Raw genomic sequence first — 16,673 nt, forward strand, 5'->3', positions numbered from 1 at the left:
AACAGAGTAAAAAGATATAAAGAGAAGAGTAATATAATAAAGAGATATATATTTATATATATATTAGTTGCTTGATGCAAGCCAGAGCTATATTAATATATATATATATATATATATATATATATATATATATATATATATATATATATATAGTTGCTTAATGCAACCCAGAGCTATATATATATATATATATATATATATATATATATATATATATATATATATATATATATATATATATATATATATATATTAGTTGCTTAATGCAACCCAGAGCAATATTTATCTATATATTAGTTGCTTGAAGCAACCCAGAGTTTCTGTAGGAAAACTAAGTTACCTACAGCCATTTTCCGGTTCCCCAAAGCAGAGCAGAGTATATATATATTTTCCTACAGTAAGCAGAGGCTGTCTTAAATGAGCGGCTATATTATATGCGCTTTTATTTAGGAACGGAAAATCGTATCTGAGAAATCGGGATTACTCGTGACTGGATAAATGTCGGGATTGTGGGTAGCCAACCGACACATGAGCTCATGGCCTGTACTAGGGCTAGACATGCATCATTCTTGTCTGCGCATCATTCTCTATTGCATTTTTTTCTGTGTGTGTTCTATTTCTTTATGTTTGTCTGCTTGTATGCTATTTCTGTGTTTTATTTTCTTGTATTCTTTTGTTTGTGTTTTGCTTTCTATTTTCTCTATTTTTTTTATTTATCTGTCTTCTGTTTACTACTTCTCTATATTCTGTTATTTGTCTGCCAAACCACACAGAATTAATGAACTTAACTAATAACCCCGACCCTACTGAGAACTCCCCAATTCTTACCCCTTCTCTCTCCCTTCCCCCTTCAGATGGAAGCATGAGTACCCTTCCGTAGTTCGCTGACGACCGTTCACAAGAAGAGGATTCCGCTCTAGGTAGTCTTCTGAGTCTAGAGTGAATCTCGTTCTCTATTTATATGTATATACTGTGAGACCAGCCACTGTCTACACCCAACTTGTACGTGAACTTTAACCTAAATCCTGTGTACGAGACTCCTGCTGTGTGGCTACTTGATGAGGTACCAGAGAGACGTCCTATAGCAATGTCTGATCGTGCAGAGGAGTAGTAGGTTATGTTCTACCTTTTGATGACGTTTCACCTGACTTGAGTTTTGAAGACTTAGAATGTACTTTCCCTCAATTTAGTAGTTTAGAGGGACTAGGTGAGTATATAGTCTAGGCTAGCCTGGGTGCCAGCTTAGGGACTTCTTGAACAGGTCAGGGCCTGGGATGTTGTATGTATATATATGTATATAGTTATTATCTAGTTATATCTAGGGGTGTGGTATGCGAAATTGTGATCACTACTTTTCACAACTCAAATAATCCCTAGTAATGGCCCCCAAAGACTTGGTGCTCAATACCATGGCATAAACACAACTTCGCACAACTAACCAGCAAGTGCACTGGGTCGTCCAAGTAATAAACCTTACGCGAGTAAGGGTCGATCCCACGAAGATTGTTGGTATGAAGCAAGCTATGGTCACCTTGTAAATCTCAGTCAGGCAGACTCAAATGGTTATGGATGATATATGAATAAAACATAAAGATAAGATAGAGATACTTATGCAAATCATTGGTGAGAATTTCAGATAAGCGAATGGAGATGCTTTGTCCCTTCCGTCTCTCTGCTTTCCTACTGTCTTCATCCAATCCTTCTTACTCCTTTCCATGGCAAGCTGTATGCAAGGGTTTCACCATTGTCAGTGGCTACCTCCCATCCTCTCAGTGGAAATGTTCAACGCACCCTGTCACGGCACGGCTATCCAGCTGTCGGTTCTCGATCATGTCGGAATAGAATCCAGTGATTCTTTTGCGTCTGTTACTAACGCCCCACAATCGCGAGTTTGAAGCTCGTCACAGTCATTCAATCATTGAATCCTACTCAGAATACCACAGACAAGGTTTAGACCTTCCGGATTCTCTTGAATGCCGCCATCAATTCTAGCTTATACCACGAAGATTCCGGTTAAAGAATCCAAGAGATAAACATTAGAGCCTTGTTTGCTTGTAGAACGGAGGTGGTTGTCAGTCACGCATTCATAAGTGAGAATGATGATGAGCGTCACATAATCATCACATTCATCAAGTTCTCTAGTGGAATGAATATCTTGGAATAAGAACAAGCTGAATTGAATAGAAGAACAATAGTAATTGCATTAATACTCGAGGTACAGCAGAGCTCCACACCTTAATCTATGGTGTGTAGAAACTCCACCGTTGAAAATACATAAGAACAAGGTCTAGGCATGGCCGTGAGGCCAGCCTCCCAATGATCTAAGATAGCATAAGACTAAGGATAGCTACCAAGATGTAAAATACAATAGTAAAAGGTCCTATTTATAGGGAACTAGTAGCTTAAGAATTACAAAGATGAGTAAATGACATAAAAATCCACTTCCAGGCCCACTTGGTGTGTGCTTGGGCTGAGCATTGAAGCATTTTCGTGTAGAGACTCTTCTTGGAGTTAAACGCCAGCTTTTGTGCCAGTTTGGGCGTTTAACTCCCACTTTGGTGCCAGTTCCGGCGTTTAACGCTGGGAATTCTGAAGGTGACTTTGAACGCCGGTTTGGGCCATCAAATCTTGGGCAAAATATAGACTATCATATATTGCTGGAAAGCCCAGAATATCTACTTTCCAACGCCGTTGAGAGCGCGCCAATTGGGCTTTTGTAGATCCAGAAAATTCACTTCGAGTGCAGGGAGGTCAGAATCCAACAGCATTTGCAGTCCTTTCCAGTCTCTGAATCAGATTTTTGCTCAAGTCCCTCAATTTCAGCCAGAAAATACCTGAAATCACAGAAAAACACACAAACTCATAGTAAAGTCCAGAAAAGTGAATTTTAACTAAAAACTAATAAAAATATACTAAAAACTAACTAAAACATACTAAAAACATACTAAAAACAGTGCCAAAAAGCGTACAAATTATCCGCTCATCACAACACCAAACTTAAATTGTTGCTTGTCCCCAAGCAACTAAAAATCAAACAAGATAAAAAGAAGAGAATATACAATGAACTCCAAAAACATCTATGAAGATCAGTATTAATTAGATGAGTGGGGCTTTAGCTTTTTGCCTCTGAATAGTTTTGGCATCTCACTTTATCCTTTGAAATTCAGAATGATTGGCTTCTATGGGAACTCAGAATCCAAATAGTGTTATTGATTCTCCTAGTTAAGTATGATGATTCTTGAACACAGCTACTTTATGAGTCTTGGCCGTGGCCCAAAGCACTCTGTCTTCCAGTATTACCACCGGATACATACATGCCACAGACACATAATTGGGTGAACCTTTTCAGATTGTGACTCAGCTTTGCTAGAGTCCCCAATTAGAGGTGTCCAGGGTTCTTAAGCACACTCTTTTTGCCTTGGATCACAACTTTATTTCTTTCTTTTTCTTTCTTTTTCTCTTTCTCCCTTTTTTTTTTCGTTTTTTTCTCTTTTTTCTTTTTTTTTCTCTTTTTTTTTTTGTATTCACTGCTTTTTCTTGCTTCAAGAATCATTTTTATGATTTTTCAGATCCTCAGTAACATGTCTCCTTTTTCATCATTCTTTCAAGAGCCAACAATTTTAACATTCATGAACAACAAATTCAAAAGACATATGCACTGTTTAAGCATACATTCAGAGAACAAAAGTATTGCCACCACATCAAAATAATTAATCTGTTATAAAATTCAAAATTCATGCAATTCTTCTCTTTTTCAATTAAGAACATTTTTTATTTAAGAAAGGTGATGGATTCATAGGACATTCATAACTTTAAGGCATAGACACTAAGATACTAATGATCATAAGACACAAACATAGATAAACATAAGCATAAAATTTTTGAAAAACAGAAAATTAAAGAACAAGGAGATTAAAGAACGGGTCCACCTTAGTGATGGCGGCTTGTTCTTCCTCTTGAAGATCTTATGGAGTGCTTGAGCTCCTCAATGTCTCTTCCTTGTCTTTGTTGCTCCTCTCTCATGATTCTTTGATCTTCTCTAATTTCATGGAGGAAGATGGAATGTTCTTGGTGCTCCACCCTTAGTTGTCCCATGTTGGAACTCAATTCTCCTAGGGAGGTGTTGATTTGCTCCCAATAGTTTTGTGGAGGAAAGTGCATCCCTTGAGGCATCTCAGGGACTTCATGATGAGTGGGGTCTCTTGTTTGCTCCATCCTTTTCTTAGTGATGGGCTTGTGGTCATGCCTTCTTAGTTGAACCGGCTTCCTTCTTGAATCTCTCTTTCATTGAATGCCCTCTTCACAAATGTCTGTGAGGACTTGGTCCAACCTTTGATCAAAGTTGACCCTTTTTGAGTTTGAAAGGGACCTCAGGGATCACCTTCTTCAAGGCCACAACTTCATAGAAGTGGTCTTGATGCACCCTTGAGATGAATCTCTCCATCTCCCATGACTCGGAGGTGGAAGCTTTTGCCTTCCCTTTCCTCTTTCTAGAGGTTTCTCTGGCCTTGGATGCCATAAATGGTTATGGAAAAACAAAAAGCAATGCTTTTACCACACCAAACTTAAAAGGTTTGCTCGTCCTCGAGCGAAAGAAGAAAGAAGAGAGTAGAAGAAGAAGAAATAGAGGAGAGGGAGATGGCTTTGTGGTTCGGCCAAAGGAGTAAGAAGTAGTGTTTAGGGTGTGTGAAAATGAAGGAGTGAAGATGGGTTTATATAGGGGTGAAGAGAGGGATAGGGTTCGGCCATTATGGGTGGGTTTGGGAGGGAAAGTGGTTTGAATTTGAATGGTGAGGTAGGTGGGGTTTTATGAAAGATGGATGTGAGTGGTGAAGAGAAAGATGGGATTTGATAGGTGAAGGGTTTTTGGGGAAGAGGTGTTGAGGTGATTGGTGAATTGGTGAAAAAGAAGAGAGAGGGTGGTGGGGTAGGTGGGGATCCTGTGGGGTCCACGGATCTTGAGGTGTCAAGGAAAAGTCATCCCTGCACCAAGTGGCGAGCAAAATTGCTCTATGTGCCAATTCTGGCGTTAAACGCCGGGCTGGTGCCCATTTCTGGCGTTTAACGCCAAGTGCTTGCCCTTTTCTGGCGTTTAACGCCAGTCTGGTGCCCCTTTCTGGCGTTAAACGCCCAGAATGGTGCCAGACTGGGCGTTAAACGCCCATCTGCTAGCCTCACTGGCGTTTAAACGCCAGCAAGTTCTCCTCCAAGGTGTGCTGTTTTTCTTTCTATTTTTCTTTATGTTTTTTCTTTTTCAATTGATTTTGTGACTTCTCATGATCATCAACCTACAGAAAACATAGAATAACAAAGGAAAATAGATAAAATATAACATTGGGTTGTCTCCCAACAAGCGCTTCTTTAATGTCAGTAGCTTGACAGAGGGCTCTCATGGAGCCTCACAAATGTTCAGAGCAATGTTGGAACTTCCCAACACCAAACTTAGAGTTTGAATGTGGGTGTTCAACACCAAACTTAGAATTTGGTTGTGGCCTCCCAACACCAAACTTAGAGTTTGACTGTGGGGGCACTGTTTGACTCTGTTTTGAGAGAAGCTCTTCATGCTTCCTCTCCATGATGACAGAGGGATATCCTTGAGCCTTAAATACAAAGAATTCTTCATTCACTTGAATAATCAATTCTCCTCTGTCCACATCAATCACAGCCTTTGCTGTGGCTAGGAAGGGTCTGCCAAGGATGATTGATTCATCCATGCACTTCCCAGTCTCTAGGACTATGAAATCAGCAGGGATGTAATGGTCTTCAATCTTCACCAGAACATCCTCTACTAGCCCATAAGCTTGTTTTCTTGAGTTGTCTGCCATCTCTAGTGAGATTCTTGCAGCTTGTATCTCAAAGATCCCTAGCTTCTCCATTACAGAGAGAGGCATGAGGTTTACACTTGACCCTAAATCACACAGAGCCTTCTTGAAGGTCATGGTGCCTATGGTACAAGGTATTGAAAACTTCCCAGGATCTTGTCTCTTTTGAGGTAATTTCTGCCTAGACAGGTCATCCAGTTCTTTGGTGAGCAAAGGGGGTTCATTCTCCCAAGTCTCATTACCAAATAACTTGTCATTTAGCTTCATGATTGCTCCAAGGTATTTAGCAACTTGCTCTTCAGTAACATATTCATCCTCTTCAGAGGAAGAATACTCATCAGAGCTCATGAATGGCAGAAGTAAGTCCATTGGAATCTCTATGGTCTCAGTGTGAGCCTCAGATTCCCATGGTTCCTCATTAGGGAACTCATTGGAGGCCAGTGGACGTCCATTGAGGTCTTTCTCAGTGGCGTTCACTGCCTCTTCATCCTCTCCAAGTTCGGCCATGTTGATGGCCTTGCACTCTCCTTTTGGATTTTCTTCTGTATTGCTTGGAAGAGTACTAGGAGGGAGTTCAGTAATTTTCTTGCTCAGCTGTCCCACTTGTGCCTCCAAGTTTCTAATGGAGGACCTTGTTTCAGTCATAAAACTTTGAGTGGTTTTGATTAGATCAGAGACCATGGTTGCTAAGTCAGAGTGGCTCTGCTTAGAATCCTCTGTCTGTTGCTGAGAAGATGATGGAAAAGGCTTGCCATTGCTAAACCTATTTCTTCCACCATTGTTGTTGTTGAAACCTTGTTGAGGTCTCTCTTGATCCTTCCATGAGAAATTTGGGTGATTTCTCCATGAAGAATTATAGGTGTTTCCATAGGGTTCTCCCATGTAATTCACCTCTTCCAATGAAGGGTTCTCGGGATCATAAGCTTCTTCTTCAGATGAAGCATCCTTAGTACTGTTTGGTGCATTTTGCATTCCAGACAGACTTTGAGAAATCAAATTGACTTGCTGAGTCAATATTTTATTCTGAGCCAGTATGGCATTCAGAGTATCAATCTCAAGAACTCCTTTCTTCTGACTTGTCCCATTGTTCACAGGATTCCTTTCAGAAGTATACATGAATTGGTTATTTGCAACCATTTCAATTAGTTCTTGAGCTTCTGTAGGCGTCTTCTTCAGATGAAGAGATCCTCCAGCAGAGCTATCCAAAGACATCTTGGACAGTTCAGACAGACCATCATAGAAAATACCTATGATGCTCCATTCAGAAAGCATGTCAGAGGGACACTTTCTGATTAATTGTTTGTATCTTTCCCAAGCTTCATAGAGGGATTCATCTTCCTTCTGTCTGAAGGTTTGGACTTCCACTCTAAGCTTACTCAATTTTTGAGGTGGAAAGAACTTTGTCAAGAAGGCATTGACTAGCTTTTCCCAAGAGTTCAGGCTGTCTTTAGGTTGTAAGTCCAACCATATTCTAGCTCTGTCTCTTACAGCAAAAGGGAATAGCATAAGTCTGTAGACCTCAGGGTCAACCCCATTAGTCTTGACAGTGTCACAGATTTGCAAGAACTCAGCTAAAAACTGATGAGGATCTTCCAATGGAAGTCCATGGAACTTGCAATTCTGTTGCATTAGAGAAACTAATTGAGGCTTAAGCTCAAAGTTGTTTGCTCCAATGGCAGGGATAGAGATGCTTCTCCCATAGAAGTCGGGAGTAGGTGCAGTAAAGTCACCCAGCACCTTCCTTGCATTGTTGGCATTGTTGTTGTTTTTGGCTGCCATGGGTTCTTTTTCTTTGAAGATTTCTGTTAGGTCCTCTACAGAGAGTTGTGCCTTAGCTTCTCTTAGCTTTCGCTTCAAGGTCCTTTCAGGTTCAGGGTCAGCTTTAACAAGAATGCCTTTGTCTTTGCTCCTGCTCATATGAAAGAGAAGAGAACAAGAAAATGTGGAATCCTCTATGTCACAGTATAAAGATTCCTTGAGGTGTCAGAGGGACAGAAAATTAGAAGGAAGAGGTAGAAGAATTCGAACTTAACTAGATAGAGTTCGAATTGTGCATTGAGGAGGAGTGTTACTCCATAAATAGAAGGATGTGAGAAGAGGGGAAAAGATTTTTTTTTTCGAAAATTAAGTTAAAAAGATTTAAAAAAAACATTTTGAAAAACTTGAATTGATTTTCGAAAACTAAAAGTGGAAAAGAAATCAAGTGATTTTTGAAAAAGATTTTGAAATTAGAAATAAAAAAGATATGATTGAAAACTATTTTGAAAAAGATATGATTTGAAAAACAATTTTAAAAAGATTTGATTTTAAAAATTAATGACTTGCCTAACAAGAAAAGATATGATCCCAACATTAAACCTTTCTCAACAGAAAAGGCAACATACTTGAATTGTTGAATCAAATCATTAATTGTTAGCAAGTATCTTTGAAAAAGGAAAGAAATTGATTTTGAAAACATTTGATTGAAAAGATATGATTTGAAAAAGATTTGATTTTGAAAAACTTTGAAAACTTGAAAAAAAATTGAATTAAAAACAGAATCTTCCCTCTTGTGCCATCCTGGCGTTAAACGCCCAGAATGGTGCACATTCTGGCGTTTAACGCCCAAAGCACTACCCTTTTGGACGTTAAACGCCCAGCCAGGCACCCTGGCTGGCGTTTAAACGCCAGTTTTTTCCTTCTTCACTGGGCGTTTTGAACGCCCAGCTTTTTCTGTATAATTCCTCTGCTGCATGTACTGAATCTTCAGTTCCCTGTATTATTGACTTGAAAAATAGAACCAAGATCATATAAACAATGCATGCAAGACACCAAAGTTAAAATGAGACTAGTGTCTCAATAAGAAACATAACATATTTTTGGTTTTTATGATTTTGTAAATTTTTTTGGTTTTTTTTTTTCGAAAATTAAGTGGAAGCAGAAAATAAAGGTATCAAAATTCTTAATGAGAATTCCAGGAATCATGCAATGTTAGTCTAAAGCTTTAGTCTAAAGGAATTAGACATGGATAGCCAAGCTTCAGCAGGACATTGCATTCAAGAGCTAAATTGATGAGAATCAATCAGCTTTGGTGATGATAAGATCATCACCTCGAAACACTAGAATTCATTCTTAAGAACTCTGAAAAATACCTAATCTAAGCAACAAGATGAACCGTCAGTTGTACATACTCGAAACAATCCCCGGCAACGGCGCCAAAAACTTGGTATGCGAAATTGTGATCACTACTTTTCACAACTCAAATAATCCCTAGTAATGGCCCCAAAGACTTGGTGCTCAATACCATGGCATAAACACAACTTCGCACAACTAACCAGCAAGTGCACTGGGTCGTCCAAGTAATAAACCTTACGCGAGTAAGGGTCGATCCCACGGAGATTGTTGGTATGAAGCAAGCTATGGTCACCTTGTAAATCTCAGTCAGGCAGACTCAAATGGTTATGGATGATATATGAATAAAACATAACGATAAGACAGAGATACTTATGCAAATCATTGGTGAGAATTTCAGATAAGCGAATGGAGATGCTTTGTCCCTTCCGTCTCTCTGCTTTCCTACTGTCTTCATCCAATCCTTCTTACTCCTTTCCATGGCAAGCTGTATGCAAGGGTTTCACCGTTGTCAGTGGATACCTCCCATCCTCTCAGTGGAAATGTTCAACGCACCCTGTCACGGCACGGCTATCCAGCTGTCGGTTCTCGATCATGTCGGAATAGAATCCAGTGATTCTTTTGCGTCTGTCACTAACGCCCCACAATCGCGAGTTTGAAGCTCGTCACAGTCATTCAATCATTGAATCCTACTCAGAATACCACAGGCAAGGTTTAGACCTTTCAGATTCTCTTGAATGCCGCCATCAATTCTAGCTTATACCACGAAGATTCCGGTTAAAGAATCCAAGAGATAAACATTAGAGCCTTGTTTGCTTGTAGAACGGAGGTGGTTGTTAGTCACGCGTTCATAAGTGAGAATGATGATGAGCGTCACATAATCATCACATTCATCAAGTTCTTGAGTCTGAATGAATATCTTGGAATAAGAACAATAGTAATTGCATTAATACTCGAGGTACAGCAGAGCTCCACACCTTAATCTATGGTGTGTAGAAACTCCACCGTTGAAAATACATAAGAACAAGGTCTAGGCATGGCCGTGAGGCCAGCCTCCCAATGATCTAAGATAGCATAAGACTATGGATAGCTACCAAGATGTAAAATACAATAGTAAAAGGTCCTATTTATAGGGAACTAGTAGCTTAAGAATTACAAAGATGAGTAAATGACATAAAAATCCACTTCCGGGCCCACTTGGTGTGTGCTTGGGCTGAGCATTGAAGCATTTTCGTGTAGAGACTCTTCTTGGAGTTAAACGCCAGCTTTTGTGCCAGTTTGGGCGTTTAACTCCCACTTTGGTGCCAGTTTCGGCGTTTAACGCTGGGAATTCTGAAGGTGACTTTGAATGCCGGTTTGGGCCATCAAATCTTAGGCAAAGTATGGACTATTATATATTGCTGGAAAGCCCAAAATGTCTACTTGTCAACGCCGTTGAGAGCGCGCCAATTGGGCTTCTGTAGCTCCAGAAAATCCACTTCGAGTGCAGGGAGGTCAGAATCCAACAGCATCTGCAGTCCTTTCCAGTCTCTGAATCAGATTTTTGCTCAAGTCCCTCAATTTCAGCCAGAAAATACCTGAAATCACAGAAAAACACACAAACTCATAGTAAAGTCCAGAAAAGTGAATTTTAACTAAAAACTAATAAAAATATACTAAAAACTAACTAAAACATACTAAAAATATACTAAAAACAATGCCAAAAAGCGTACAAATTATCCGCTCATCAGGGTGTTCTAACTAAAAGTCTATACCTAAGTAAAGGCTGGATCACTGAATGTTATTAACTGCTTGTGATGTATCTATGTGTGGTTGTATATAACTGTTTTATCTATTATTATTTGTGAATTGATTATAAATGATTCTGTTTATTAATTCAAACATTTTCAAAAAAAAAGTACGTCGCAAAATAATTACGCTTTTAACAACGAATCAGGCTCATATAATAAATAATAGATAATAATTAGGAAGACAAGTTGGTAGCGCTCAGTTTCTAGTATGATCATGACGTACCAGAAATCGGGTCGTTACAATTCGGTATCAGAGCAGTTCGTTTCCAGTAGAGCCTGGGGAATGGACTAACTATGCTTCCTGGGGAGTGGACTGACTATGCTTCATTGCATACTCTGTTGTGTGTCTCATGTTGTTAGGGTATCTTTAAGATACATTTGGCATGAATGTCTATGAGCACTTATTTTGGGAATGTTCGTGCCTTACTTGAGATATTAAGACTGATCACCTTAATGTTGATTGTTTGGTGCGGATAGGACCTTAATGACTGCAAATAGGCATAGTTTAATCGAGCTCCGAATGATGAATTGATGCGAGGTATAGCTATCCTCATAGCTGTTATGATCTCCATGGCCATGGCTATGTTATATTTGGATACTGTAAGGAACGAACGCTTGTTTTACTTGTGAAGAATCTGGACACACAGTTGTGATCTACCCAAGAAAGTTTGTTTGGAATCCAGTGCGAACCCAGCAACAAGGCCGAGTGTTTTCCATGACTGCTGATGATGCTATGCAATCAGACGCCCTGATTCAAGGTCAGTGTTATGTCAAAAATCGATTTCTAACTGTACTGTATGACTCGGGTGCATCGCATTCCTTTATTTCTTTAACTGTTGCTCGTGAGTTGGGACTAGATTTTTCTGAGTTGAACTTTGATCTAATTGTCCATACACCTGCATCCCAAAATGCTTTGACTAGTTTAGTGTGCCTGCAAGTACCGTTCACTATTAGGAACAGAACTTTTATACATGATCTAATCTATTTGCCTCTATATGGTTTAGAAGTTATTCTAGGATTAGATTGGTTGTCCAAGTATCATGTTTTCCTTGATTGCTTTGAAAGAACTGCTGTTATTGCATCTGATATTTTAGATATTAAACCATTTCAGTTTCATACTTTATATCTGAATTATGTAAAACTTACCTTAGACGGGAGTGATTGTGAGGGGTACGTTCTGTTAGCGGCTAGCTCGAATGACAGTGAATTAAGCTTAGAACGAATCCGAGTGGTGAAAAAATTTCCTGATGTTTTCTCGGACGACATATCTGAGTTTCCTCCTCAGCAAGAGATAGAATTCAGCATTGAACTAGTACTTGGAACCAGACTGATTTCCATAGCACCGTATCGGATGTGACCATTGGAACTTGTAGAGTTGAAGAAGCAGTTGGATGAGCTACTCGCAAAGAAATTTATTCGTCCCAGTGCATCACCTTGGGGAGCTCCAGTATTGCTAGCAAAGAAGAAGGATGGTGGGATGAGACTTTGCGTAGATTACCGACAGCTAAATAAAGTCACTACCAAGAACAAGTATCCACTTCCACAGATAGATGATTTGATGGATCAGTTGAAAGGAGCAACTGTGTTCTCAAAGATTGATTTGCGATCGGGCTATCACCAGATTCGAGTGAAAGAGTTAGATATACCGAAGACTGCATTTAGAACTCGATATGGTCACTATGAGTATACGGTTATGTCGTTTGGACTAACTAATGCTCCTGCGATTTTCATGGATTACATGAATCGTATTTTCCGTTCGTACCTTGACCAGTTCGTAGTAGTTTTCATAGACAATATTTTCATTTATTCGAAGATAGAAAGAGAGCATGAAGAGCCTCTGAGGACTGTATTGCAGATACTGAGGACTCAGAAGTTATATGCTAAACTATCAAAGTGCGAATTCTGGACAGAGAAGGTGGCATTTTTGGGACATGTTATATCATAGGGAGGAATTGTAGTGGATCCTTCGAAAATTGAAGCAATAGTGCAATAGGAACCACCTACGACTGTTACAGAAGTTCGAAGTTTTCTCGGACTTGCTGGCTATTACCAGAGGTTCATCAAAGGATTTTCACAGATAGCCTTACCTTTGACTTACCTTACACGAAAGGAAGTTCCATTTATCTGGATGGCGAAGTGTGATAGAAGTTTCAAGATGCTTAAGGAAAAGCTAACAATTGCACCTGTACTAATACTACCTGATCCGCAGAAACCTTTTGAAGTATATTGTGACGCCTATCATAAAGGACTTGGGTGTGTGCTGATTCAAGACAACAATGTGGTGGCTTATGCTTCTCGGCAGCTGAGACCTCATGAACGAAATTATATGACGCATGACTTGGAATTGGCTGCAGTGGTGTTTGCTCTGAAGAATCTGGAGGCACTATTTGTATGGCACTCAACTAGAATTTTTCTCTGACCAAAAAAGTTTAAAGTATATCTTTGACCAGAAGGATCTTAATATGCGACAGCGAAGGTGGATGGAGTTCCTGAAGGACTATGATTTTAAGTTAAGTTATCACCCAGGAAAAGCGAATGTGGTGGCAGACGCCTTGAGTAGGAAGAATTTGAGTATCTCTTGGATGATGATAAAGGAAGAGAAGTTACTTGCGGAATTTGAGGACCTTAAGTTGGCTATGACTGAGACGTCAAGGGGAGTCCGTTTGGCACAGTTATGTATAACACCAGATTTTAAAATTAGGATTCAGCAAGCACAAGCACAAAACTCAGAAATGATCACGATGCTGAGACGGATGAAAGCAGAGGAACCAGAAGCTGTAAGACTAGATCATAGCAGTCTCTGGAGATACAAGAATAGAATTTGTGTGCCTAGTTCTGGAGATTTGTGGCAAGGGATTCTTGCAGAAGCCCATCAAAGTAGATTTCTATGCATCCTGGAGTGACAAAGATGTATCAAGATTTGAAACAAATGTTCTGGTGGCCGGGCTTAAAGAAAGAGGTAGCTGATTATGTCTCAAAATGTTTAACCTGCCAGAAGGTGAAGGTGGAACACCAGAAACCGTCAGGAACCCTGCAACCCTTAGAAATACCACAATGGAAATGGGAGCAGATCACTATGGATTTTGTCACGGGATTGCCAAGGACATCAATAGGACACGATGCCATTTGGGTAACTGTGGACAGGTTGACAAAATCAGCGCACTTCCTTCCGATTCGAGTTGACTATACATTAGAAAGGCTGGTACGGATATATATTCAAGAAATCGTACGATTGCATGGAATACCTTCGTCAATTGTTTCAGATCGAGATCCGAGGTTTACTTCCAGATTCTGGGGAGCTTTTCAAAAAGCTTCAGGAACAGAGCTGCATATGAGTACAGCATACCATCCTTAGACAAACAGACAATCAGAGCGGACAATCCAGACATTAGAAGACATGCTAAGATCTTGTGTGATGGATAACCAAGGCAGATGGGATAGGTATTTGCCATTGGTCGAGTTCGTCTACAACAATAGTTACCAACAAAGTATCGGGATGGCACGATATGAAGCTCTCTACGGAAGGAGATGTCAGACACCATTATGTTGGAATGATGACAGAGAAGCTAGTGTCTTAGGTCCAGACTTAGTGCAAGAAACTACTGAGAAGATAAAGGGGATTCGCCAGAAGATCCAGACAGCACAGAGCCGTCAAAAGAGCTATGCCGACAATAAACTTAGACCCTTAGAGTTTAGTGAGGGAGACCATGACTTTCTTAAAGTAACCCCGACTACTGGAATAGGTAGAGCCCTTTAGACTAAAAAGCTAAACCCTCGATACATAGGACCTTTCCAAATCCTTAAAAGAGTTGGTCTAGTAGCTTATCAAGTAGCCCTTCCTCCATACCTGTCAAATCTTTATGATGTTTTTCATGTCTCGAAACTTAAGAATTATATTCCCGACGAGAATTATATTTTACAACCAGAGACAGTATAGTTATGAAACGATTTGACATATCAAGCATCACTAGTTCAGATCGTAGAAAGAAGTGATAAGCAGCTAAGAGGCAAAACTGTTCGCTTAGTCAAAGTAGCTTGGGGACAAAGAGGAGAAGAAGAGCACACTTGGGAACTGGAAGATAAAATGAAAGCTGACTACCCGCATCTATTCTCAGGTAACTGAAATTTTGAGGGCAAAATTTTCTTCTAGGAGGGTAGAATGTAACAATCCCAGTTTTCGAGTACGCGAGATCTTATCTGAAAGTACGGATTTCTCCGGAGGATCAATAAGGGGAGAACCTCTAATATATCATCAAGTATCTCAATCCTTATTGTCATTATGCCATCTTTAAGTTAGAACCTTTTTCGAGGCAAGCTCGATAACGCAGTCAAGAAGAACATAGTTTTTGAACCGTATCGCTCAGGAATTTTGATCCGATTTTTCTTAAATAGTCTCAGTTTGATGAACCGGAATCGATTCATGAGAGAAGAGAGATAATAGGGTAACATTATCATTATATTAGTATTAGAAGCTTCTTGAATAATATTATAAGGTTACCTAGTCAGTTTTAGTTAAAAACAGAAAATCGATTTAACCGGGTTCACAGTTTACTGGTGCAGCTTAGCACCAGCACTCTCTGATAACTTTAGCAATGCTAAGGCCTCATCATACATGTTTTATTCTCACAATAAATATGTTACTAGTGTCATTTATGCTAGTAGCTCAGAAAATAATTTTTAGAGATGCTTTTACAAGTGTTCCGCTACATCTAGTTTTAGTAGTTATACACCTGAGATATTTTAATATTATTTTAATCCACCTCCAAGCCAACCAATCACAACTCACCCTACACCCCCAAGACACTCCAAGGCTGGTCATTTACTCCCTTTTGGCCGAAAATAACAAGAGAGAAAAGAGAGAAACTTTCATGAGCACTTAATCTTCAAAGCTTGATTTCTTCTGAACTAAAACTCAAATCAAAATTCTGATTTCACCAAAATGATCCTCTCTTCTTCCTCTACATAACCATGAAACTTATCAAGGCTGAAAATAAGGTGAGATGGTTGTTCCTTTCCCCTTTCAATTCGGTTTTCAAGAAAAACCATGCAAAACATGTGTTTTCTTGATGTTCTTCCTTAGGAATCATGCTTAACTTGACTTGAGGGCCAAGAAATGTTAATTTACAGCAAGTCTAAGGTGAGATATTCCTTCCTAATGTGCTGAGAGAGATTTGTTCAGTTGAGGGTTTGTGGATTTAAAGTTGTTCTTGATGTGATTTAGGAGGAAAAAGTGCTTAAGGACCACCTAAGGACATAACCAGATTTGATGCAGCAAATCAAGGTACGGTGTAATGAAATTAATCTTGATTATTTGTGTTTGATTTATGTGAATTTTGTATGACTTGGCTGTGCTAAAAATTGGTTGCATATATGATTGATTCTTGGTGAAAATTTGGTGAAATTTTGATGAAATTTGATGAAATTTAAGCTTTAAAGTTCATGTTCTTGGAGCAGCTGGAAAAACGAAACCCTAGGCTTAAATTGAGGTTCAATTTGTGTTGAGTTCATGTAGAAAAGATGGGGTTTTAGTGGCTGCTAATTTATTATGAATTATGGTAAAAATCGGTTGCTGAAAAGACTGAAAAACGGGTAAAAACAGAGAAAGAATCTGAAGAATTTATGAAGAACATGAAGAACACTTTGAGTGTGATGAAGAACAATGAAGAACAGGCTTTAGATCCTTAAAAGGGCAAGGAAGTAAAAATTTTGGTGTTTAAGGGGTTATTTGGTAATTTCTGAAAGTTAGGGTGGTTAAAGTAGAAATATTAAAAGTTACAGGTGGTAAAAAGTGAATTTTAAAGGTTAAAAGTAAAAGGTAAGTTAATTTTCGAAAATTTATAATAAAATAATAAATAATAACAAAATATTAAATAATAATATTTAATTAAAAATAATATATTAATAAAAATAATAAAATAATACGGAAAAGGCAGTTTTCTGTAAAAGCTTT

At 39.1% G+C, this 16,673-nt stretch overlaps 1 protein-coding gene across 1 annotated transcript; it reads left to right on the forward strand.

The window, feature by feature from the left end:
* Positions 1-11,438: 11,438 nt before the first annotated feature.
* LOC130979186 (uncharacterized) lies at positions 11,439-12,080 on the forward strand. Its single transcript, XM_057902562.1, has one exon. It carries the CDS (start codon positions 11,439-11,441, stop codon positions 12,078-12,080), a length of 642 nt encoding a protein of 213 aa, XP_057758545.1.
* Positions 12,081-16,673: the final 4,593 nt, after the last annotated feature.

Source organism: Arachis stenosperma, chromosome 1 (genome assembly GCF_014773155.1).
Source record: "Arachis stenosperma cultivar V10309 chromosome 1, arast.V10309.gnm1.PFL2, whole genome shotgun sequence".
In the NCBI taxonomy this organism is placed as follows: domain Eukaryota; kingdom Viridiplantae; phylum Streptophyta; class Magnoliopsida; order Fabales; family Fabaceae; genus Arachis; species Arachis stenosperma.